The 23,068-nt window shown below is 52.9% G+C and overlaps 7 protein-coding genes across 7 annotated transcripts; 3 read left to right on the top strand and 4 right to left on the bottom strand.

Moving 5' to 3' along the window:
• Positions 1-380: 380 nt before the first annotated feature.
• Positions 381-1,379, top strand: CTRU02_202487 (uncharacterized protein; the record flags this gene model as incomplete). Its single annotated transcript, XM_036719903.1, has 1 exon — positions 381-1,379. The coding sequence occupies one exon, from the start codon at positions 381-383 to the stop codon at positions 1,377-1,379; it is 999 nt and encodes a 332-aa protein (XP_036588605.1).
• Positions 1,380-2,156: 777 nt separating this feature from the next.
• Positions 2,157-4,381, bottom strand: CTRU02_202486 (transcription initiation factor iif subunit alpha; the record flags this gene model as incomplete). Its single annotated transcript, XM_036719902.1, has 3 exons — positions 2,157-2,407; positions 2,466-2,943; positions 2,996-4,381. 3 exons carry the CDS (start codon positions 4,379-4,381, stop codon positions 2,157-2,159), a joined length of 2,115 nt encoding a protein of 704 aa, XP_036588604.1.
• Positions 4,382-5,825: 1,444 nt separating this feature from the next.
• Positions 5,826-9,092, top strand: CTRU02_202485 (poly rna polymerase cid13; the record flags this gene model as incomplete). The annotated part of the gene is made up of 1 exon (XM_036719901.1): positions 5,826-9,092. The coding sequence occupies one exon, from the start codon at positions 5,826-5,828 to the stop codon at positions 9,090-9,092; it is 3,267 nt and encodes a 1,088-aa protein (XP_036588603.1).
• An 885-nt stretch (positions 9,093-9,977) lies between these two features.
• On the bottom strand, positions 9,978-11,697 carry CTRU02_202484 (ribose-phosphate diphosphokinase; the record flags this gene model as incomplete). The annotated part of the gene is made up of 3 exons (XM_036719900.2): positions 9,978-11,197; positions 11,257-11,404; positions 11,587-11,697. The coding sequence occupies 3 exons, from the start codon at positions 11,695-11,697 to the stop codon at positions 9,978-9,980; spliced, it is 1,479 nt and encodes a 492-aa protein (XP_036588602.2).
• Positions 11,698-12,318: 621 nt separating this feature from the next.
• CTRU02_202483 (DNA replication initiation factor cdc45) lies at positions 12,319-14,139 on the top strand (the record flags this gene model as incomplete). The annotated part of the gene is made up of 2 exons (XM_036719899.1): positions 12,319-12,527; positions 12,582-14,139. 2 exons carry the CDS (start codon positions 12,319-12,321, stop codon positions 14,137-14,139), a joined length of 1,767 nt encoding a protein of 588 aa, XP_036588601.1.
• A 2,730-nt stretch (positions 14,140-16,869) lies between these two features.
• Positions 16,870-20,778, bottom strand: CTRU02_202482 (uncharacterized protein; the record flags this gene model as incomplete). Its single annotated transcript, XM_036719898.1, has 3 exons — positions 16,870-19,958; positions 20,018-20,513; positions 20,713-20,778. 3 exons carry the CDS (start codon positions 20,776-20,778, stop codon positions 16,870-16,872), a joined length of 3,651 nt encoding a protein of 1,216 aa, XP_036588600.1.
• Positions 20,779-22,208: 1,430 nt separating this feature from the next.
• On the bottom strand, positions 22,209-22,976 carry CTRU02_202481 (mitochondrial f1f0 atp synthase subunit f; the record flags this gene model as incomplete). Its single annotated transcript, XM_070204046.1, has 4 exons — positions 22,209-22,234; positions 22,321-22,386; positions 22,458-22,626; positions 22,929-22,976. The coding sequence occupies 4 exons, from the start codon at positions 22,974-22,976 to the stop codon at positions 22,209-22,211; spliced, it is 309 nt and encodes a 102-aa protein (XP_070062628.1).
• Positions 22,977-23,068: the final 92 nt, after the last annotated feature.

Here is a 23,068-nt window from a genome sequence, read left to right as displayed (position 1 = left end):
TTAGTAACCAGCATCAGATATATGGACGAAATCAACGTACAGAGACTGTTCCATCACAAGGCCACGGATGCGCTACAAGCTACTAGTAGACCCAATTACCCTGCAGAACCCGTCATTGTCAGGTTCGACGCGGGAGACATTCAATCCTCCGATAAGTGACTAGCGCCCCGTCACATGCACGTTCGCTCGTGGAGGGAGTGGGGGCACCCTTGTCATTCCGCAGCCCCTGCCTTTCTGGTTGTCGGGCCCGTGCGTTCGGGACGTACAATGATATCGATAGCTTGCAGGCTAAGCAACTTTCAAGATCAGTTCCAACCAGTTCCTCCAAAGATACCCAAACTGCTTTTTTCTTCCTGTTTCGGTCACCAACGATCGCCAAAATGCCTTCCGACCTCTCCTCATACCTTGCGACGCACTATTTAGTAGCAGACCCGAAGCCATCCAAGAAGCGCAAGCGCAAGGCCGCCACCGAGAACCAGGGTCTCATCATTGCAGACGACGACGACAACTGGGGCAAGTCATCAGGGCAGAACGACGACGAAGCAGAAGGCGGCCCGGCCCTTGTTTCAGGAACATCAGCAGAATTTCGTCGTACGAAGAAATCAAATTGGAAGACTGTCGCCGCCAGCGGATCCTCAAAACAAACCGATGACGACAGCGCCGCCGCCGCAGACGCTATCCTTGCTTCTGCCGTCGCAGAAAATGCCGCCGCCGCGCAGGCAGACGACGAGATGCCGGTAATAGAAGGTGGTGAAACCGACGCGGGCGTCGTCAAGATGAGTGACGGCACGCACGCTGGCCTCCAGAGCGCGGCCTCGGTAGCGGCCCAGCTCAAGAGACGGCAGCAAGCTGAGGAAGCCGAGTTTGCAAAGATGCGGAAGCATGGCAAAGAGCAGGAGACGGTGTACCGTGATGCGACGGGTCGGCGTGTGGACGTGTCGATGAAGCGCGCTGAGGCGCGCAGGTTGGCGGCCGAGGCGGAGGAGAAGGAAAGACAAGCCAAGCTGGCGCCCAAGGGTGATGTGCAGATTGAAGAGGCACGAAAACGGAGGGAGGCGCTTGAAGATGCGAAGCTCATGAAGTTTGCGCGAACGGCAGATGATGAGGAGATGAATCAGGAGCTCAAGGAAAAGGACCGGTGGAACGACCCGATGGCACAGTTTATGACGGAAAAGACAGGCGCAGGAGCCAAGGGAAAGAAGGGCAAGAGGAGGCCGATATATACAGGGGCTGCGCCGCCAAATAGGTATGGTATACGGCCAGGATACAGGTGGGATGGCGTGGATAGGGGTAATGGCTTCGAAGGAGAGAGGTTTAAGGCGCTCAACCGCAGAGAACGGAACAAGGGTTTGGATTATGCATGGCAGATGGACGAGTAAGGCAGCGCCGTTGGTGTTGCCGTTCAAGTTCCAATTGTTGGCTTCCAAGACATATCAAAAGATTATCAACCATTGGGCCGAGATACGGCTGCTCCATTGATGCTTCGCGGACAGTATATGCCAAAGGAGGGCAGAACAGTTTCGTTGCTAAAGCTTCGAGAATACGAGTATTGTGAATAGGAAGCATGACAGCTCAAACTCTAGAAAACAGCTGCAAGTAAGCATCGAAACAAGTTATGGAACTCAAAGCAAGATTGGTTATAAGACGCTCTCGCTCATTCAGTCAATGAGGGCTCCAATCTGTATAGACATTCCAATACACTGCTGAGTGAATCGCCAATTGGCAGCATGGGCAAAATTATATTAACCTATGCTTCATCATTTACATTGTGATTGTGAAGCTGACTCTAAGCTCTATGTCTATGAGCTTGTAATGCAGTCTGCATCCCGGAGATGCTGTGTGCTAACAACATCATCAATTCTCAAGGAAACCGTATACCACACAATTCCAAATTGTACTGGTCCATTTTGTCAGCGTGACCCTGACAAGGAACAGTACTGCGTTTAGAGGAATCAAATCTGAGCTTAAGGTGCGCGACGAAGGAGACTGTCGATATCCTAAGCGCACTTCATCCAAATACGTTCAGTTGCCTCTTCAGGTCCACCTGCTTAAGGTCTCTTTTAAGGCGTCCCAAGAAATGGGCCTGAAGTCCTGAATAGAAACACCATCGAGAGCTCAGTCATAGCGTTCAAGAAAACCCTTCTGCTGACAATCTCTTAAGATTTGCGACGGAGAACCTTGTCTGGGCCGTAGGCACAGTTTTCTCGAACGAGCTTGATCCAGTCCTTTCGGTCCATCTGGCCTGGGCCTTCTCCTATCCGGCCCGCAAATTTTCTCATAAGGTTTCCAATGCTGATACCATTAGGGAGGTCTGGCAGAGCATTGATGATCTCCCAAGCTTCAATGGGACCGCCAGGGGAACCAGCACGCGGTGAGCCATCTGGAATGGGTGATCCAGGCTTGGAACCTGTAGCAGCAAATTAAAATGTGTTCACAAGAATCAAGACTGCAGAGAGCACACTTACCAGGTGCGACAGGGGCTGGGCTACCGGCCCTCGAGCCAACGGGCGTTCCCCTGGCCCCACTGCCGACAAGCTTGATCTTCTTCTTCCTTGGCTGGCCGTCCGACATCTCTCCTGCTGTTGCCTCACCGTCGCTCATTGCGCCCTTACCCAGGTTGCTCTTCTGGCCTGCCGGTCCTTGAGACGAAGGGGTTGACGAGCGGCTCTGTTGGACAGATGCGACAGCGTGCTTCTTGACCTTCTTGCGTGAGGATTCGTTTCCACTAGATTCAGACAGATTGGGAGAGCCAGGGCGCTTCAATGACTTGCCCTTCTTCAGGGCATCTGTATGTTTCTGTCGGCCAGACGGGGTTGTGTTACCCTTGGAGGAAACACCCGAAGCGTTCTTGTCTTTTGAGTCTCCCTTCTGCGCGTTCTCGTCCTCCTTCTCCTTGTCCTTGTTTTCATCCTCTTTCTTCTCTTCATCCGAGTCATCCTCGCTCTGATACAACCGTTAGCAGAGTCCATGTCCAAGATTACTGGGATAAACTTACCGAAGATGATTCAAAAGGATCATAACCGCTTGAGTCGGACTGGTAGATTGTCTCCTTCTCTCTCTTGATCAAAGCTTTAGTGGTCCGCTTGCCCTCCTTGCGACGCTCTTCCTCGGCCTTCTTTTCCTCATTGAGTTCCTTCTCAACCCTGCGTTCATCAGCTTCACCAAACAGGTTGGCACCAAGCTGGTCACGGCGAATTCGTTCAGTGGCTTCTTTGAAGTCCTCGTCGTTATCCACCTCGAGACCAGGGGCTTCATCATCGTCTTGAAACTCGTCACCTTCCATGTCGATCTGATCATGATCCATCTTTTCCTCTCTGGAGGCGGCACGAAAGGTGTTGCTCTCAGTCTTGATCCTGGCAGGGCCATAAAGTGCGTGTCTAGTTGCCTCCCATTCATCCTGCTCGCTCTTCTTCTGCTTATCTCGCATATACCACCGACCAATGTCTGTCTTCTTGCTCATCAAAGCCTCGGCCTCTTCCAGTCTCATGGTGTTGAAGTGTGGCTTGGCGGTAAACTTGTACCACTTCTCTAATGGAACAGCTGCAAATTTACCGTCTCTAGTGGCAACGAAGCAGACGGTCGTCTCAGACAAAGGAGCGACGTATGATCCAACCCAGACGTTTTTACCATCCGCATCCTCAAGGTGCCAGGGAAGAGCTTCCTCGTATCGCAGTTCCTGCTGCTTCTTCTCCTTTTCGGTTCTGGGAGTTCGATGGAACTGTACGTCTTCCTCCTTCTTCTTGGGCTTTGGTTTTTTATCGGCATTAGGATCCTTAAGGCTTGGTGCACTTTTGGCCAGCTCGACAGCACGAACAGCCTCACGCTCAGCCTTCATCTGTGCTAGCCTCTCAGCCTCCTTTTCGTCCACCGGCTGTGGTTCGGGCGCTTCCTGCTTGACTTCGCGGCCAGGTGGCGGCTGGCGAGGATCGCGCCGTTGGAGAGTAACAGGTCTAGTGAACTCATCCTGGTTCGTCGGATCAATGCCTCTCTGCTCAAGGTCCGCCTTGGAAGAGGAAAGCTTCATGATGTGGTGACGTATGCCATCTTTCAATGCCTTCTTCGTCGTGACAATCTTGAACTCCCTAACGTTGGCGGGCGCGGGGTCAAGCCAGCCACCATTTGCCGCCCTCCTAGCCTTGATATCATCCTCTGTTTCGGGGCGCTGAAGAATGCCATGATGGCCCGACGCGCCGGGTGATGGTCTAGCGCCTGCCGCGGTCTGCAAAGTATTCGTTCCGGGGCGCGCAGCCGCGGGTCGCGGGGGTCCTGGGCGTTTGCGGGCAACGAGAGGATCTCCGCGAGGTCGTCGCTTGATCGGGGGCGGGCGAGGCTGGCCATTGGGGTTTTGGCCGTTAGGCATGCCAGGCGGAGGCGCGCTCATCTTGTCAGCTGTATCATACAGTTAAGGTATCCAATCGCCAAATTTCCAAGGAAAGTAGCCCTCAGTAGTGTATTGCCGTGTGCTTCGGCGACTCGGTTCGTAGAAGGCTGTCAGCAGCGCAGACGGAGAACGTAACGTTAACGGAACCGGCGGCGTCGCAGGCGGCGCAAAGTCGTAGAAGCACGGCGCTTGAGTAAGAGACCTGTCAGAATCGATCTCTGATAAAAATGCTGCAGAAATGTCCAATTCGGTAGGACAACAGCGTAGAGGGCGATGGAAATCTTGGTGTCGCGAAGACGGAGGTGTTGAGGCGATGACAAAGAGTTGAGACGAGGAAATGGTTGCAGGAAGGTTATTGGAAGGCGCGCCTACCTTAGGAATTAGGCGCAGGCAGCTCTGGGAGCTTGCAGAAAGGCTGGGCACGGTTGGCCTGTTTAAGGTGTGGAAGCAAAGTGTACCAGGCTAGCAAATTTTGGCGTGGGGTACATTACCTCCCTGATTCTAAGGGAACAATCCTTTCTTGGCGGGTCGGTCACAGTGCCTGGCAATCCACTGGTGGGAGCCGCATTTGGAAATAGTTAGACTCATCAGGACGTCATAGGGAACACTTCCAAGGGCTGACGGTGGGTTGGGTTTGTTGTAGTTACAGGTCCCCAAAAGCAGCCTCGAGATGTAGAACCGGTTAAATCCAGGACTAAGAATTTAAATCTGATGTTTAAGGTTGTGTTAGTAGTGCTATTATTATTATTATTATTATTTACTTTGCCAACTTCAATGCTTTTATAAAGGATCAGAGATTAAAACACATGCTCCTATGCAGAAGTTGTAAGCACATGATGAGTTTCACAATGCAGCAAACCATTTTATGCATATCTTGATGTCTATGTGAATTGCACTTGGAATATAGCTTTTTTATAGATGTTTACCCGTTTCCAACTTTGTCAATCATCTCTTAGGGGAAGCCACAAAACGACTAGGCGAGCACTGGTAGGTCCTATCTCAGCTTGCTGTCGTCGTTTCCCAAAAGGTTGCATAGGTCAGTCAGCTCTCACTGTGTGAGAGGGTGGTCGGGGCGCGGCTTGCATGTACAGTGTCTGTTCTTTTCGTACTGTAGCCCCTCATCAAGGGATGTACCTTCCCCACGTACTGCTTTCACTTCACTCCAGATTTACACTACATGAATGAGGTGATCATCAATTGGAAACTGGTTTCTAAGCTACAATCCCATTCCCTGCCTCTTTATGAAAACAACAATTTTGAATCCGCAACCTTCACATTCGACCATGGTTCCCGCGCACTCCTGACTAGGTAAGAAGACCCCGCCGCTTCGACCCAATCGCAAAGACCTCTAGCTCACTCAACCCCACAGCAACATCACCATCGCCAAGTTCTGGCCACTTCAACTACATAGCATAAGGATAGCCACACGAACGAGCCATCCATCATGCAAAGTAGTGAGGGACGGCCTGGGTACGGCCAGAATGGCCTCGAGGACCGCCTACGGAATCTGATTCTTACCAACGCGCCACCTGGAACCAGTCCAGCTCCGTTCCCCGACTCCCCACGAACGAGCGCGTCTCTCCCTGGCGGCGCCGTGCCTGCGCAGGGTGCAGCGCAAGCCGTTGCCCACGACAACTCTTCTTCATCTCAAGCTGTTGATGCAAAGCCCATGGGTTCCCCCAAGGTGGCCAGAAAGCGTCCGAACCAAGCCCAACGGCGCCAAATGAACGCTCAGTTGTCTATTCCCATCGACCCTCGACCTTCGCCGCCCACCCATTACGGAAGACCTTTCTCCGGGTCTCCAGGCCATTCATCTCATCCACCCGGCTTTCATCACAATGCAGGTAGATCTCATCAGACGCAATCTCACCATGGCCCGGGTCAGACTCAAGGCCATTATGGCGGGATGCCACCTCACACACCTAAGCATAATGGACCACGTCACCCCGCAAACCTTGACGTATCTCGATACCATCATCATGATCAGCCTCACTTCTCACCCCGGCAAGATAGTGCGTCTCCTCGATACCCACGCAACCCTCATGGTACCTTGTATAGCCCACGTGGCTCACACCATCAGGTTCGACCTGAGGAGCTGGAGAACCAAGCAGCTTATCTGGAAGGGTTGTGCAATACCCTCGTCGCCGGAGCTGAAATCGAGCGCGAAGAGATTGCCGAAAAGGAGAACTTTAGGCTCAAGATCGAGCAAGTCTGTCGCGCCGCCGTTGCTGAGTACGAAATGAATCAGAACGGCGCCGAGAACTTCCATCCCCTGTCTGTAGAGCTCAAGTGTTTTGGCAGCCTTTCCTCCGGTTTTGCTACTAAGGCTTCCGATATGGATCTCGGTCTCGTATCGCCCTTATCTCAACCCCAGCCAGATGCCGCGGGTTCTCCGATTCCCAGGCTTATCGAAAAGGCGTTTCTCGATCTCGGCCTTGGTGCCCGCCTCCTGACTCGGACAAGAGTACCAATCATTAAGCTCTGTGAGAAGCCGCCTGAGAATCTTCGACTTGATCTATTGGAGGAGCGCGACAAATGGGAGAAAGGCATTGTCGATGCTGATCATGGAGATGCAGAAAACGAAGAAGATCTCGTAGACAGCGAGGCTACTCATGCCAAGGAGATTACCGATGATGTGGCGTATGACCCAGCTGGCCACAAGACCGATATCCATTCCTCACCTCTTACTGGCTCTGCCGAAGCGAAAGCACTCAACCTTCGCCAGTCAGATAACATGTCTCTTCCCGCTTACTATAATGTTGCAAAGCGAATGCTGAGAAAGCTGGGAGGTCGCGATATTACCGTATCTAATTGTCGCGAGCTCACGGAGAGTGACTATGCGCTGCTCAACAATGTGTGTGAAGCATTCTTCTGTGGGCTTCGCAATATGGAGCTCAAGAGCAGACTATCAACTTATCTTTCCCTTTCTTTCAAACCACTCCCTAACGTCCCCAACTACCGTTCATTAGCAGGCGTTTACGCACAAATGGAGGGCGAAAGAATTGTCATGCTTTGCGAGGCAGATGTCGCCATTGCGGGCCCAGAGGATACGGAGGACTCAACTCGCATGCTCATATCCGCCTGGAAAACACTCCAAGATCAACCACACTTTGGCGTTGAGCCACTGACGTACACCAAACAGTTGCAGCTACACTTAGAGAAGATGAGGAAGCTGCCAACTGCTCAGCTGCTTACACTTGAGCAGAGTCAGCACGAGGCTGCAGGTGCTTATCACGCCAGGACGTTGAAAATAGTATCGCAACTTCGACCTCGGGAAGCCAACAACCTGAACGCTGCCAAAAGTCTCATCATCGACAGATACACAGCCGGTATCTGGACCAACACTATTCGCGACCATGTGCGAGAATTCATTGAGACGACCCCCGGGAGCCTCAGTATCCCAGCGGTTGCGCGTCGCCACAAAAGTCTCCAGCTGGCGTCGGAGCTGGAAAAAGCTTTGGACCATCACTTGTACGAGTCTCGCCTCGAGAGCGACATCAGAGAGTACATTTCATATCTCCGCGGCCCTATGCGTCAGAGCAATGCGGAAGATCCTCACTATGACTACGTCATCCCCGTTACGAAGCAGAACATCGAAACTATCAAGAGAATGCGAGAGCTCAAAGACCCTGCAAAGATGTCTGTCAACCAGCCTCGCGATCCGTACAGAGACAAGCTCGAGTTCCCTAAGAGTGGTGTGGGCGTTCAATGCGATATCAACTTCTCTGCCCATCTTGCCTTACAAAACACTCTCCTGCTACGCTGCTACTCTCACACCGACCCCCGTGTTCGGCCTCTAGTCCTTTTCATCAAGCACTGGGCCAAGGTCCGTGGCATCAACACCCCTTACCGCGGCACCCTCAGTAGCTACGGCTACGTCCTCATGATGCTTCACTACCTAGTCAACGTTGTCCAGCCTTTCGTCTGCCCTAACCTGCAGCAGCTTGGGCCTCCGCCGCCTCCCGAAGGTATGTCTCCGACAGGGCTAGACGATACTATTATGTGCCGTGGTCACTTTGTCGGTTTCTGGCGGGATGAAGCCGAGATTCGCCGCCTCGCGCAGATGAATCAACTCAACGGCAACCGCGACTCAATCGGCCAACTACTTCGGGGCTTCTTCGAATACTACGCTCAAAATGGCGCGATGAGCACGTACCCCGGCAGAGGTTACGATTGGGGTCGCGACGTCCTAAGCATCCGAACCCCGGGCGGCCTGCTCTCCAAGTCTGATAAGGGATGGACGGGCGCCAAAACCGTCATCGAATACCGCCCCAACGCCGTTAATTCTCCTATCACGGATAACTCTCCCGCAGCACACCTGTCGCTCAAATCGGCCTCCGGCCCGGCCACGCCAACAGTCGCCGACACGACAACGCAGGAAGTTGCTTCGCCCGTCATCGCGAGCAAGTCAACCGCCACGCCAACGTCAGCAGTCCATAAAACTGGCGAGGTAAAGGAGGTGCGCCACCGCTACCTCTTCGCGATCGAGGACCCCTTTGAACTCGACCACAACGTCGCTCGTACGGTGACGCACAACGGCATCGTCTCGATTCGCGATGAGTTCCGCCGCGCATGGCGTATCATCAAGGCTGCGGGCTCGGGCAACTTTGGCGAGGAGCTGCTCAAGGACACCGCGGGGGCCAAGGAGGACGACAAGAATACGTTCATACAACTGCTGGATGAGATCCACGGATGGGAACTGTTTGAGTGATTTGGCGACAAGAAAAGTGAAGAAAAGAAGCAAAAGAAAAACAGTTGTCGATGTACAGATGTACTTTAGTTTATGCTTATACGTCATGAAAAGGGGCGGATACAACGACGGACGGACTGTGAGGGCTTAATTCCTGAGGACGATGTCACGACGTGTAAGACCAACAAAAGTGTTAAAAAATGCAAATTGTTTGTATTATTATCCTGCGTATAAAACATATCGCGATGAACAGAGACTAAAGGCGGGAAAATATCCGCAAGTATATGTTCAAAAAAGAAATCTACGAGCAAAAACATGGATTTCACATAGGGAGATGTTCGAAGGTTTCTCTTACCCCTCGCCCACCCATCCCGGAGGTGGTGAATGCCAAAAGGCAAACTGAGCGAGGTGTCTTCTTTTAGTCGAGTCAATCTGCCAACGCTCCGTTAAGGACTTCTTCTGGGATAAAGATAGCCCTTGCTGTCCAGAAGACAGCATCGTTGGTGCAAAATAAGAGGGCATAGCAGTAACGCTGTCCCAGCTCCTCTCGGAGATAACAAAGGAAAAGAAAAGTATATCAGTTTGCATGCAGACACACAGACCACGAAGGTAGCGGTCGGTTGAGGTATCAAGATCATCATTCATGTCTAATACTGACCATGTAAGGTAGAGTGGCAGACCATTTTCAGGTCTCCTCTTTTGTTTGTGCCGCCATTCTGGCTTTTCCACTTTGCCGTGCCGTCGCCCAGAACGCCGCGCTAGAATGCCATCTCCCAAGTATGCCACACAGAGCCGGACTCGAATGCACATAATCCAGAGTCCACTCTCACAATAGAAAGCAAGAAAGAAGCCGTGCTAAGCGATCTGATCAATACAAATCCAGCCTCACGCTCTTCACTGGATATCCTAGTCCAGAATGTGCTGATACAGGGGAGAAATGGATTCTCCGTAGTGGTTACGACGGATGGCCTCGGCCAGAAGGAAGGAGAGGTCCAGAACAACGAGCTTGGGGCAGCGTTTCGCCTGGTCCTCGGGAATCGGGAAGCTGTTGGTCACAAGGATGGTGTCGATGCACTCGCATGCCTGCATCTGCTCGAGGCAGTCGCCACCGAACACGCCATGGGTGGCCATGCAGTACACCTTCTTTGCGCGGCCCTTCTTGACAACAGTCTCAGCCGCGGCGATCCAGGAGCCGGGCTTGTCAATCATGTCGTCCACGATGAAGACAGATCTGTTCTTAACGTCACCGACCAAAGTGATCATGTGCTCAATCTTGGGGTCCTTGAGAACGTCATCCTCCTCGTCGGACTCGGGGGCAGCGTCTCCCGAGCCACCTAAGGCGTGGGGCTGAGGAGCGAAGAAAGAGGAGGCTTGAGACATGGTCATGGGGTCTTCGTCGCGGATGCTGCCACCCGCAGTCGAAGTGGCCGGGGATGGATAGTCGTCATCCACGATGTGACCTTGAACCAGACGTCCGTGAGTGACTTCGTGAGCACGACGATCATCATACTGTGCATCGCTCTCTTCCTCGTCATCAATAGGACCGTCGTGGGGCTTAGCCTGCGTGGGAGTTGTAGGCCGCTCATCCATGGAGCGGGGATGAGAACGAGGGGGGTTGGTAGGTTGAGGAGAGCCCTGGGCGTCGGTTCTGACTCTAACAGCACGACCGCCGGCAGGGGGGGTAGAAGGTCTCTCTTTAGGAGCAGGGCCTGCACGGCTGCTCTCCAACACTGGCTCGCGGTCCAAGTCGCCGAGATGATGCATGATCATACTTGACGTCATGTTTCCTCCGCGCTTTTTCTCGGTGGTGACCATGCCAAAGTTGAGCTTCAGTGCATCCGCAAGCGATGTTACACGCTTGGTGCCACCAGCATTCTTAGAAACCACGACAGCCTCCTTCCAGTTGGGCACATTGTGGCGGATCCATCTCGCGATCAACGGCTCGGCGTGGAGGTTGTCAACGGGGCACTTGAAGAAGCCCTGCATCTGGGATGCGTGGAGATCGACGGTGATGACGTGCTTCACACCCGCAATACCGAGGAGGTTCGCAAGCATTCTCGCCGTGATAGCACCGCGGTGGGATTTCTTCTTGGACTGACGACTGTAGGGGAAGTACGGCAGCACAGCTGGAGGGGAATGTTAGCAAAACAATAATGATGGATAGAGAAACAGGATGTATGCTTACCAGTAATCTTGTTGGCCGAACCGCCCTTGCAGGCCGAGATCATGATCAACAGCTCCATAATGGTGTCGTTGACATTGGCGCTGCCAGACTGGACGACAAAGACATCCTTCTCTCGGACGCTGGTCAAGATTCGAACGCTCGTCTCGCCCTTTTGTTTGACGGGTCAGCCTCAACAGGGAGTCCAAACAAGTTTGGAATTGATCCAATCAAGGCAGTGGCAGGAGAGGCTGCGACAATAGGCAGCGCTCTCCCCCCCGCCGTTGGTTTCAACGGCAGCAAATTCTGTGTCTTCGGGAGAGACCAAAGAAGCAAGATCGCACTTCAGCTTACATTGGAAAATTGGGTGAGCTCTGCCGAAGCAGGAGCCATGCCCAGGTTCTCACATATTTGAGTAGTGAGGGCTGGGCACGAGGAGCCCGGGAAGATGAGAGTGCCGCGCATTTTGCAAAAAGAATGCGAAGGTCGAAGAGTTTTGGTTCGCGTAGCGGGGAGCTTTTATTACCTGCGAAAGGAAAAATTGAGTTGGGCCAGGGGGTGGTGGTTAAGCCGACGAACGGGTACGGAGCAACAGCCTGGTGGGGTCATACAGTGCGTTCACGAAAATCCGCCGGAAGAAGTGATTATTCTTACTGTATTTATCCGGCCCCAAACTAACGAACCTCCATAGACTTTTCAAGCTGTACAGTGTTGGGCACGTAGACCCCACGATGTCCGTGCCTCCCATTCTGGCAGGTACATCCGAAATTGAAGTCTTTCTTTTCTTTAGTGACGCTGGTGGACAACTTCAGCCCCCTTTGATTATCTTTGACTCTTCTTTTCGTGGTACTAAGTATTTCTGGTATAATTCTATGTTGTTAATCAAAGGCTTATTGATTGGCGGTTCAGTTAATCATATCCACTCCTAATTGGAGCTTACAGACCCTGAGACCAGTATGAGTAACCCCTCCATAAAAAATAAAATAAAAAAAAGCCTTAATCATCACTTTCACCAACTAACACATGAGACCGCCTGAAGAGGTCCCCCAAGACTGATCTCCACAGACTGGAGCTCACATCATCGTCATGGGAATTCCTCACTTAGTCAACTACTTAGCTCCTTACGGCGTCCTTGGTCCTCTGGATGGTGATAGGGTGGTAATTGACGGTCCTGCATTGGCCTATCATATCTACCATCTCTGCACAAGGAGCAGCATCGGTCTCCCATCATATGAATTACTCGGTGATACCACCATCGCATGGCTTGAAAAGCTCACAAGCCACGATATTTCCATGTACCACGTCCTGGACAATACTAAAATCGAACATTGAGAACTTACACTTCACAGCGGTGCCATTTACTTTGACGGCTTTCTCCCACCAGCCAAACTTCCTGTTCGTTTGGAGAGACTATTGAGAGTATCAACGCAGTTGAAACTCTTCCACTCGGCATTCCCAAACGCATGCCCATCGAAACAGGTTGCTGCAACACATCCCAAGCGGCCTCGTCTCTTCCCAACAGACGCACCTAGGAGAGATCAACCGTTGACCCCGCCACCACCATTCTTGGTTGCCGCTGTTGTAGACAAGCTCAACCAAGAAGAGAAGTATGCAAACCTGGTTCGCCTTGTACCGGGAGAGGCTGACGCCTACTGTGCGGACGATGTCATGAAGAACGGCGGGACAATCCTAACTTCAGACTCTGACCTGACCATCCACGATCTGAACGAAGGCTCTGTTGCCTTCCTCAAGGATCTTCATATTGGATCTACGGACGGAAAGGATGGACTTTTGGGCTTGAAGTTCTCCCCCTCAGACGTCGAGAAGAGATTAAATCTCCCCGATGGGCAGGGAATGCGTCGGTTTGGATATGAGCTTTCCAAGAGCAGTCGGCCTAAATTCGCCCAAGTCCTTGAGAACTGCAAGGGAGATGTTTCGGATCTGGAAGATTTTCGCAGGTTTTGCGAGCCGTACGAGACGCTGGAAACTACGGATTGGAGCGCAGTCCCGGTACTGGGCAGCTTGCAAAGCCCTAAGCTTGACGCGAGGCTGTCTGAGTTTATTCTCCAGTGCGTTGGCTATTCTGGAGCCGCCAAGTCATCTCCACAAGAATCTGGCGGAGACGGATGCATGATGTGTCTGCCGCCTCTTCTTGACTGCCCTGCCCGTGCAAGCGCATGGGATAGTAGTGCCTCTGTCAGACAGCTAGCATACAGCTTGGCATCTCTGCTACAACCCAGAACATCGCCTCCCGTTAGAGAGTATAGGAGGGTATACAACGGTACCAACCAAGGAAAGCACATAATCATTCTTCCTCGTCCCTCTATCAAAGACTACGCGGATTTCCTTCTGGAGACCTTGAGCCAGGCCAAAGAGGGCCTTGGAGAACATGATTCCATGTGGCAAACTATAGCTCTACAGCAGATTCTTTCTCAATTTCAGTCGGATGGGAAGCAAGAAGCATGCGTTAGTGCGATTAAGCAGGCCTTGTCCGTGGAAGCAGGTTCCAGTCTGGTGCCGTGGGACGTTGTTCATCTGTCAGCGCAGGTACAGGCGACGCTCTACTCCCTTCGCATCCTTGCTCAAGTGCTGGATCTTTTGAAGGCCATCAAGGCTGAGAGCGTGCCGGACGGTTTAGACGAGATTCGAGAGCTTCTTGCGACGCTGCCACCCCTGACGGAATGGCCAAATGTAGACGGCACAATGGCTTTGCTCACAGACTTGAGGACCAACGGCGGGCTGGCTAAGCTGGGAGAGGTTCTTGAGATCCCAGAGAGCGACTTCTTGCCCTCCAAAGAAGCAAAAAGCCGGAAGAAGAAGCGAAAGAAGACGGCGGAGGTTGAGGTACAGGTCCGGCCTGAGAAGAAGGCTTCGTCGAATCCATTTGATATTCTGGGCGACGAATAAGAACAGAAGACCAATATAGATAAATTAGAACGCGGTTATTCAGACTCTGAGTCCCGATGACAAAAGTAAATCTCTATTATTCGAGGACTGTTTTCAGGCTTTCGAATTGCCAATGACTTTAAAAAGGCTTCATAAGTTCCTAGTCCTGTAATCAACCAGCTGAAAAAGTTCGCCACGTGTCTTTCGATTAAATAGCAAAACTTTTTGTTCCAAATATTCGTTATAGCCCTGCAGTCCTCTGAAAAAGCACATTTGGATACGCGCGCGCACACACACACACACACACACACACACATACACACACACACACACACACATACACACACACACACACACACATACACACACACACACACACATATACATATGTATATTAAAACCTCAAGAGCTTTCGCTATCCTCAACCACTGCGACGTTGCTTAAATGAAAGCATCCAATGAACTCCGGATGCCAACAAGAGTCGATCTTTATCTTGATGGATGCTGTCTTCCATAAGATACGTTAGTTATCTGAGAACGATTGAGTTTGGCACCTGTGATGGTGGGCATTGAGTCAGTGGCCTTTGAATCTTAGTATGAGGACTAGCCATCTGCTCATAAGAATAGCGAGACTAACAGTAGACCGTATTTTTGCAAGTAGGGTCAAAAGATAAACCAGTAGCCAACAGCAGTAAATACTCAGAACAAGAAATAGTCTTTACATCCATGCTTGATCAGCCGCGCCCCACAAGGCTGTGATATACTTGTGCTAGTTTATTCCAGTTTGCCATCTGACTAAAGGAGAAATGAATGCTGCGGTATCATCTGACGACGAACAAATATGTCCAGCAGAAATACACACTCAGTTTGATGTACCCTAGTTTACTAGTTTCTCCATTGCTCATTGGTAAAGCTAACCAAGACGTGAAAAGCAGCTGCGAGGCACCGCCGTATGACACGGAGCGAGGACACATTTATTTCTACCTACTTCTGGTGCAGACAAAACAACTACACATTGCTTGAATTGATCCAAACACAGGCAATACTGAATCTCTGGTGGCAGCCTTGGTGTATCGTATACTCCATATATTCCACATCTAGCGCAATATTCATAAATGCGCGTCTACCAAAGGAAACGTCGAATAATTTTAGTCGTCCCCTTTCCTTGTGTTTACACGACCGATGCGTATACAATATCTGATCCCAAACACCACCTAAAACAATACAATGTCTCCTTTATAGTGTATCAACAAGCTCTATGGAACATCGACAACGACTCAGATACTCGCAAAAAAACGCATGCTCTTAAAACAACAACAAAAGATGTGACCTTAAAGCTGAGAAAACGCAAGTGACACAATACCAGACATAACGAGCCCTCGGCATTATCAGCTGTGAATGGAAAACAAACCCACCAGGAGACATGTAACCAAGAGCCACAAAGCTGCAAAAAGAAGGATCGAGTTTCGTTCATATTAAACATAATTCCCTTGCGCATTATCACACTCTTATTTTTCCCCATCGACTACGCCATATTTAAGGTACCCACAACGATAAACTGCACAAGCGACGAAGGAAGCAAGAAGCACCGAATTCTCATTCCACCCACAAATATTGCTGTATCATACCCGATACTATACCTGCTCTGCATGTTTCAAGACAGACAAGGCACAGGGACGCCATCGTCGTCCATCTCCTTGTGTCCAAGCTATCGCCAGAGTTACCACTTGGCGGCGTGAGCTCTCGCGGGGCATGTGGCTGAGGCTGCTGGCGAGCGCCCGTGTCAGCTATATTTTCCTCAACTTCCTCCGCTGCGCTGCCCGTGTTATTCGGCATGAGGCATAGGGTATCAACAGCATCCAGCAGGCTATGCTTTGAGAAGGCCAAACTCTCAACGTGCCTTGCTATTCATCATTATCAATCTCACTCAATCAAGTCAACACTCTTCAGGCAGCAAACAATAGCTGTGTTTTCATCATTTGTTTGTGAATTTTCTGAACTGCAATTACGAAGGACACATAGACCGTCCGCTAGCAGCCGCTGCCCGCCGCAAGACAAATCCTTTTGTGGCCCCCGAGTTTCCATAAGTTAGCCTTCCTTTAACATCAGGTATGTAAAAGACCGCGTTATCCCCGTGACCCCCCACCATCCAGTCCACATTGGCCCCTCGCTCTCTGTTCATGAGTGTGTGATATGTTAACTAAGACGTGTGAAGTAACGCCGGACCTTGGTCAACAGGATCTATCAGCGCGTTATCCATTCAAGCCTCGTGAGTGGCGGGTTGGGCTCCTTGTTTCAAGTTGGCGAGATTCGATTGGATGCAGGCGAGGACGATAGTGCTTGTTTGTGTGTTGTAGAGAAGTAGAAAAAAGTCACAAAAAGAGTTCGCTCTCGCTTCCTCCCAACCCCATTTGTCCGCGTCCTGTGCCGAGGTTCTCGGTCAAGCTTCATATACCGACCAAAGCAATCCGACCGACTAAAGGGCCTGCAAAGTCCGAAACGCAAAACGCTCTCTGCGAAAATAATCAAAGTTTTTTGAAATGGTACACACTGCCTTCCGCTAATGGCGGAGCAGTTCGAGCATGCGTACAGTTTGTAGCATGCGGAACAGGAATCGTACGATATCATGACGGCTTGGTCTACACCAAGATGGCTGTTGCATTCGCCGGTTACGGTTGGTAGTGTATGTTGTCCACCGTGGGTGGTCAACGTGGTGATATATTCTGAAAGTGTTATATTTGCGACGCCAAGCTTATGCTGCTTGGCTGGCAGGGCTCCGGCGCGACCAGTTCTCACTTCCGCGTCCCCGATAGCCACCGCGACCGCCACGGCCAGAAGGAGGTGCCGAGCTGCTTGCATCGCCCGAGTACGAAGAGTCGCGGCCCTTGCCGCCTCGATGGCTGGGTCCGCTCCCGCCGCGTTGTCCGCCGCGCCCACTAGAGCGTCGGGGGTTGCTCGCTGACCTAGAGAACGGGAGTGGAATCGTCTTGGCCTCGGCCATGCCAGGAAGTTGAACACGATACACGCTGCCGCTGGCCGACATATCGTGAGGGATCCATAGCGAACGCACTGTCTCAATATCCGAAACCCAGAAGCGCCGGGGCAACGGTTTGGCCGGGGCTACGGCCGGGTGCCAAGCCGCATCCGGAGTTTTGTGCGGGAACTTGATCTGCGGCAGTGAGCCCATCTCCTGCTCCTCAAAACATTCCTCTGCCATCGGCTTCGTTGTAAAGGATTTGGTATCATCTGACGAGGGTTGAGCTGCTGAGCGAGGCAAAGACACCGTTGCGGGGTTATAGTGGCCCGAGTGATCTAGAGCACTCTTGCTGACAGGCTCAACGCCAGGGGCTTTTGGCGGCGAGTTGGGCTTCCTTCCCGTGAGCAGGTTGTTGATACGATCCTGCCAGTTTTCGTTCCCGTGATCTTGGTGTCGCTGCGGTACACTTGCCTGGTGGTAGGTTCCGCGGGAATGGGTGGTAGAGCCGTCCTTATATCCAGCCGGGTTCGCCCACGCAAGAGGTGCGCCAGGTCTTCCCGAAGCAGGTTGCGCAGCCGATGCTGAGGGGGGCAGCTTGACCACAGGATGCGGGCGTGGCAGGGAGACATGAGGGCGAAGTGCGTCGCCGTCGTAGGCAGGGTGGCCAAGCATATCAGGAGGGGGCGGCGAAGGCGAGTTGGGCCGGGAGGGCTCAGTGGCGTGGGCCGAGGCATCGTGTCTGCTGTCTTTGGGCGGGAAGAACCTGGAAGGCCGCGCTTGTGATGCGGAGGGTCCAGTCGGGGGCAAAATAGAGCCTGGTGCAGTGCTGGCCGCCACTTCATGAATGACATGAGCAGGGTCACGTCTGCTGTCGCCAGATGGTCGCCAAGTCTCTTTGATTGAGGCCTGAGCCTGGTCAATAGTAATACCACGTTCATTAAGTTGCCGATCGCGTTCAAGACGCTGGGTCCTTCGCTCGTCGAGCATCGTCTTGTCACCATCGAGCACCGAATTTGACCATCTGTTGCGCATCTCGTTTATCTCACGAGGAGCTCCCGCGGTAGGACGAGCTTGGCTCGAAGCCGGAAGTGGGTTTTGAATTCTCTGCATGCTGGGTGGTGCAATGGGCGCGGGGCCCTGCTTGGCTGGGGCCGGGGGAAGCTGGCCTGCCTGTGACTCTGGTAGACGGGCAATATCAGTATTGAAAGTGCCGTTGCCAAGGCCACGGTCGTTGTTAGGAGATCCCCAAACATTTCTAGTAGCCTGCTGAGCGGCAGATCCCCAGGTGGGAAGGCGCTCCTGCTGGGGCGCTTGAGCATCCCATGGGTTGGCCTGTCTTGCATCATGTCCGCCTGGTCGTCGACTGTGTTCAGAATCGCCGGTTGGAGGCCTTTCGTTGAAGGGTTTCTCATTAACGCTGGCGACTGTCGTTGGCACAGTTGATGGGCCAGAGCTGGCTGCAGACTCTCTAGACTGCGACACAGTGTCTGATCCGGCCGAGCCGTCGTGTTGTGGCGTTTGCGGTTGGGCAACCGCGTTGGGGTCTTCGGGAGAATCCTTTTTGGCACTCTTGCGTTCCGGGGGTGGTCCCATGGCGTCCAACTTGGCCTTGATACGTTCCCTTCGCGCAGCCTCCTCGCGAGCCTCCTCTTCACGTCTCCGTTGCATCGCCAACTCACGCTTCTCTCGCATGATCTTTTTCTGCAACTCGATATCCTCCTCCAAACGAGCCATTGGCGGCGGCGGTTGAACCTGTCTTCCATCTGGAGCCACTGGAGGGCCGGTTGAATGAAGGCTGGCGTAGTTAGTACCGGGGGAGGCGCGTGGTTGCCATTGCTGGTTGCCATGCACCCGGGGGCCATGTTGCAGACCCGAGGGAGAGAAGTTTCGCGGCGATACAGGGCTGTCAATAGAGGCGGTAACGGAGCCTCTCCGAGCGTTGAGCAGCTCTTGAGGCGGCAGCGGTAGTTCATGCCCCTTGCCAGGTCTTTGAATAAAGGATCCGCTCCCGGCACTAACGTTCGAGGATCCACGGCGTCTGCTAAATGGGCCGTCGGGCATCGTCGTCCTACTGGTTTGGAAAGCCGCGGAGGGTTCAGGGTGATCGGACTGGGACGGACGCTGCAACACGGGAGGTTGTCTGCCATGTGCGTCGGATCGGAATGAGCCTCTCCGATCGTTGACAGGTTCGTATCGTCCGGACTGTGAATTATATAGCTCGCGATTTCCACCTCCCGGGCCTTCTTTCCAAGCGGACCGGTTGAAGTCATCGGCAGCAATTTCTCTTGCATACGGTGGCGGCGTGTTATTCCTACCTGGCTGATCTCTGGTAGAAAACCGAAGTCCAGCCGCCTGTGGAGGGGCTGGCGGCTCCGTTACAAGAGGAGGGGCCTTCTCGATAGGTGGTAAAGGGGCCCATGGTGACTTGACAGGAGTTGGCGGTGCAGGTGGCTTTGCGACGAGAGTTGGTTTGTCGGCGGAACCACCCTTGAGAATCAAGCCCTTTCCAGAAGGAAGCACGCCGGGTTTCGTGGAAGGAGAAGGGGCGTTGCGGGGGGGCGCAGGCGATTTCGGCTTCTCAATCATCTTTTCCTTCGGCGGAGCAGGCGCAGGAGCTGGCGCAGGAGCTGGGGCGGGTGTAGGCTCGGGAGGCGGCGCGGGCGTTTCGTCAGGGTGCGGTAGGGTTGTCTTGGTGCCATCGGTCCAGGTAATGGTTTCAGGCGCCCAATCGTCATCGTCGTCTTCTATATCCGCCCAATTACCCTGCGCCTGTGCGCTTTCCGGAGCCAGTCGGCTCGCCATATGGATGCCATACTTCTTAAGTTCCTCATCTGTCAGCTTTTTGGGTTCCGGGGCAGGAACAGCTGGAAACGACGGTTAGCACAATAGCCTAGAGCCTCCACGAACAACCCGATATCCTTACGTCGATTCTTGTTCCATACTGCGTTCGGATCAGGACCGGAGGCGGACTTGGCGCCGTTGGCCGCTGAGGCAAGCCGTGGCACAGAGCCAGTGCCGCTCCCAGTCTTCGCAACAAGTCTCGGTCGTGACGCTGACAGGGTAGATGATCCTGAGGGCGATGAGCTCAGAATGGATGCTGAGTTGTTCTTCTCGGCAGGTTTGGCGGCAGAAATACTCGCAGCGCCTTTCGCGGCTAGGAAAGTCTTGTTGACAGAGACAGCCTTGAATGTCGCAGGCTTCTTGACAGTTGATGACGTTCTGCCATGGCCCTTCTCCCCATCTCGAGCGGTCCGTGATGCTTCTGTATCTGATCCCCCACTCACACTGACGTCTGCTGAAATGACCTGATCTTCGATACCGGTGATATGCTTATTTTCCAAGTCATCGACGGCGGGACTGCCATTCAGTTTCGCACGGTTGGGGCCGACATTGTGAGAGTCGTTGTCAGCGTCGTTAGTCTGTTCGGACATGGACAAGAACCCTACGTCAGCCATCGCGACCACAGATACTGAGTCGAGGGGGGTTTGAATAACATGCAACGTGTGGCATGAGCGGTAGGGAAGGGAAACATGTGGAAGAGGAAACGTGGTGATCATCTGGCGGGCGCCAGCGGTGTGAAGTTTCTGGGAGAGAGGGGAAAGGAAGGGCGGGACTCACGAGCTTGGAGTCAGAGTGGACAGAAGCATCGACGGGGGCGGCGAGAGTGGCTTCAGTTGCCATCATACGTCGTCGGTCGTTCTGCGCTGGAAGAGCGAGGTTGGGTGGGCGGTCGCTTTTCCGGGCTCGAGTCACCGAGAAGGACTAAATCTGGGGTTTTGGGTTTGGGGGGTCTGATTAGTTTCGATTGTCGACCGGGGCGGCGACGAGTCGCAGACAATTCGGGATCGGTTCAAGGATCGGATCGCGGGGTTGAGGCGATGTCGAGAGTCGCGGGATTCCGTAGTCCCCTACCAGTCGGACGAGAAGTCGTCGGTTGTCGTGGCAGTCGTATAAAGGGTGGGAAGATTTTAAAAAAGGGAGCGCTGGGCTGATTGGGGGGGGAGAGGTGGTGGTAAAAGGGCACACTTATGCGGCTGTGATGGTTGTGAGGTTGATTTTCCAGAGGAGCTGCAGCCGCCTAATCAGGGATTAGCGTGCGACAGGGGGGAACAGCGAGAGGTGTCCAGTGTGCTGTGCCCAGTGTAGAGTATAGTGTGTCTGGGCGGACAGAGTGGTAGTGATTCCCCCCATGTCTGTTCAGTGCTGACTGTGCGAGGAAGACCATAAGAGGGGGGCAGGTGAGGGAAACTAGTGGATCCACTGGGGCCTGCCCACTGACGACGACGTGGACATACCACCGACCCGACGGCAGCGTGAGGCTGTGACAGTGCGGCCAGATGACTCACTGTGCAGGACTAGGACTGTGCTGGACTGGCTACTAGTAGGCTGGTGGACTGGACTGGCTGGGCTGGTTGGAGAAGGAGGTTAGAGGAACGATGGGAGCCGTCGCGGGATTCCCCGACACTGAATGCCTATTCTTGGATTCTGCATTGATCAACAGGTCCCCCCTCCGTCTGGGCAGTTTCTTTTGGCCGCGAAAACCAGAACCACCCGGCATAGTAATCCAGTCTTTCTCTGACTTGACATTTGTTTTACACGGCTATACCGCCCTGTAGTCCATCATGTTTTATGACGGCATTAACAATATTATCTCTTGGAAACAAAAGGAGTAAAGTTTCAATGTCCCGTTGCCACCAGGATGCACATGTCGTATCCAAAATCAATTATCTATTACCACTCTTTTTTCCCACTTCTCAGACCACCGCGTGCCTGCAACCGCATCAAGCGTCCTGGGTGGTTGGGGGTCACTGGCCATTACGCAATACTACTCACTCAGTCAATCTTCCGTTAGTTGAAACTAATTCTCAGCAGCAGACTTCTGGTCTACTTCTTGTGAGTCTAGTCGACCAAAAAAACTCGGGACTGTTTATCGGCTCTACCCTCGGCATCACATTTGAGGGGTAACTGCATGTGCATACGCGGTAAACATGTCGGACACAAAAAGGAATTTGCCGAGGAGCCTCCTCCCGGAGAAAATAGCTTCTAATTCTTATATACACAGTCCCAATGCCATTACACAGCCTACGGCTGGGCTACAATCGACTGAGAATCGCTTAGTGAGCATTGTTCTTGTGGTGGCCTGCAGAATAGTTAGCATCGTCACATCGAATGCTTTACCGTCCTTTCGTTTGAACTGGCGCCCGCCGTCTCAAGAGGTTAACTTACGGAGGTGGAAGTAGTAGTTCTGGGCGTAGCCGATGACAAGGAGGAAACCAAGGGCGTGGATGATGGCTGCATGTCGGTCATTAGCTAAACATGTCCTATTCCGCCTGAATTTAATCGGAGTCAAGGGTATGACATACGCTTCGCAGAGGCGTTCTTGCCGTTGAAGTGCTTGGCGGCGTAGCGGCCGAGAAGACCAGTAGCCTTGGCCTCGGGAGCCGCGCCACGGGGGAGCTTCTCGTAGAAGTTGACGACGCGCTGCATGCGGACGGCGTTGGGGTCCGCACCAAGGGCCTGAAATATCGACAAATGTTAGCGAATCTCGTTGTCGTTGTCGTTGTCGCCATGTTTGATTTGGGTTTTTTTTTTCTGATCTCCTAGCTCCGAGGAGCTCCGTCCAGTCTCTGCCATCTTTTCGCCCGTATGTTCCCGCGCCGACCTCCGACTTCGCGGCGTTATCTTCGCAATAGCTCGGCCATTCATCAAAACAATAAAAAATCGGAATCAAATCGTACCTTAGGAGAGGCGACCTAGATGCATCGTAATTAGCTCTGCTGCCCGACGTGGTTTGCTGCTCGGCGGACCGGCGGAAGAAGGGATGTTCTGCGTACCTTGGGGGGGATGAGGGTCGAAAGACCGCGGCGGGTGACGAAGCTCATGTTGTCTGGGTATCGGAATCGCGAAGAAAAGAGGGTGACGTCGGTCGCTCGGCAAGACGGTCAATTGAGCGGTTCAATTGACTTCAATTTCG

The sequence above is a fragment of the Colletotrichum truncatum genome (assembly GCF_014235925.2).
Source record: "Colletotrichum truncatum strain CMES1059 chromosome Unknown Contig_0001, whole genome shotgun sequence".
NCBI classification, from domain to species: domain Eukaryota; kingdom Fungi; phylum Ascomycota; class Sordariomycetes; order Glomerellales; family Glomerellaceae; genus Colletotrichum; species Colletotrichum truncatum.
The sequence above is the reverse complement of the archived record's forward strand: the minus strand, read 5'-3'. Positions and strand labels throughout refer to the sequence as shown.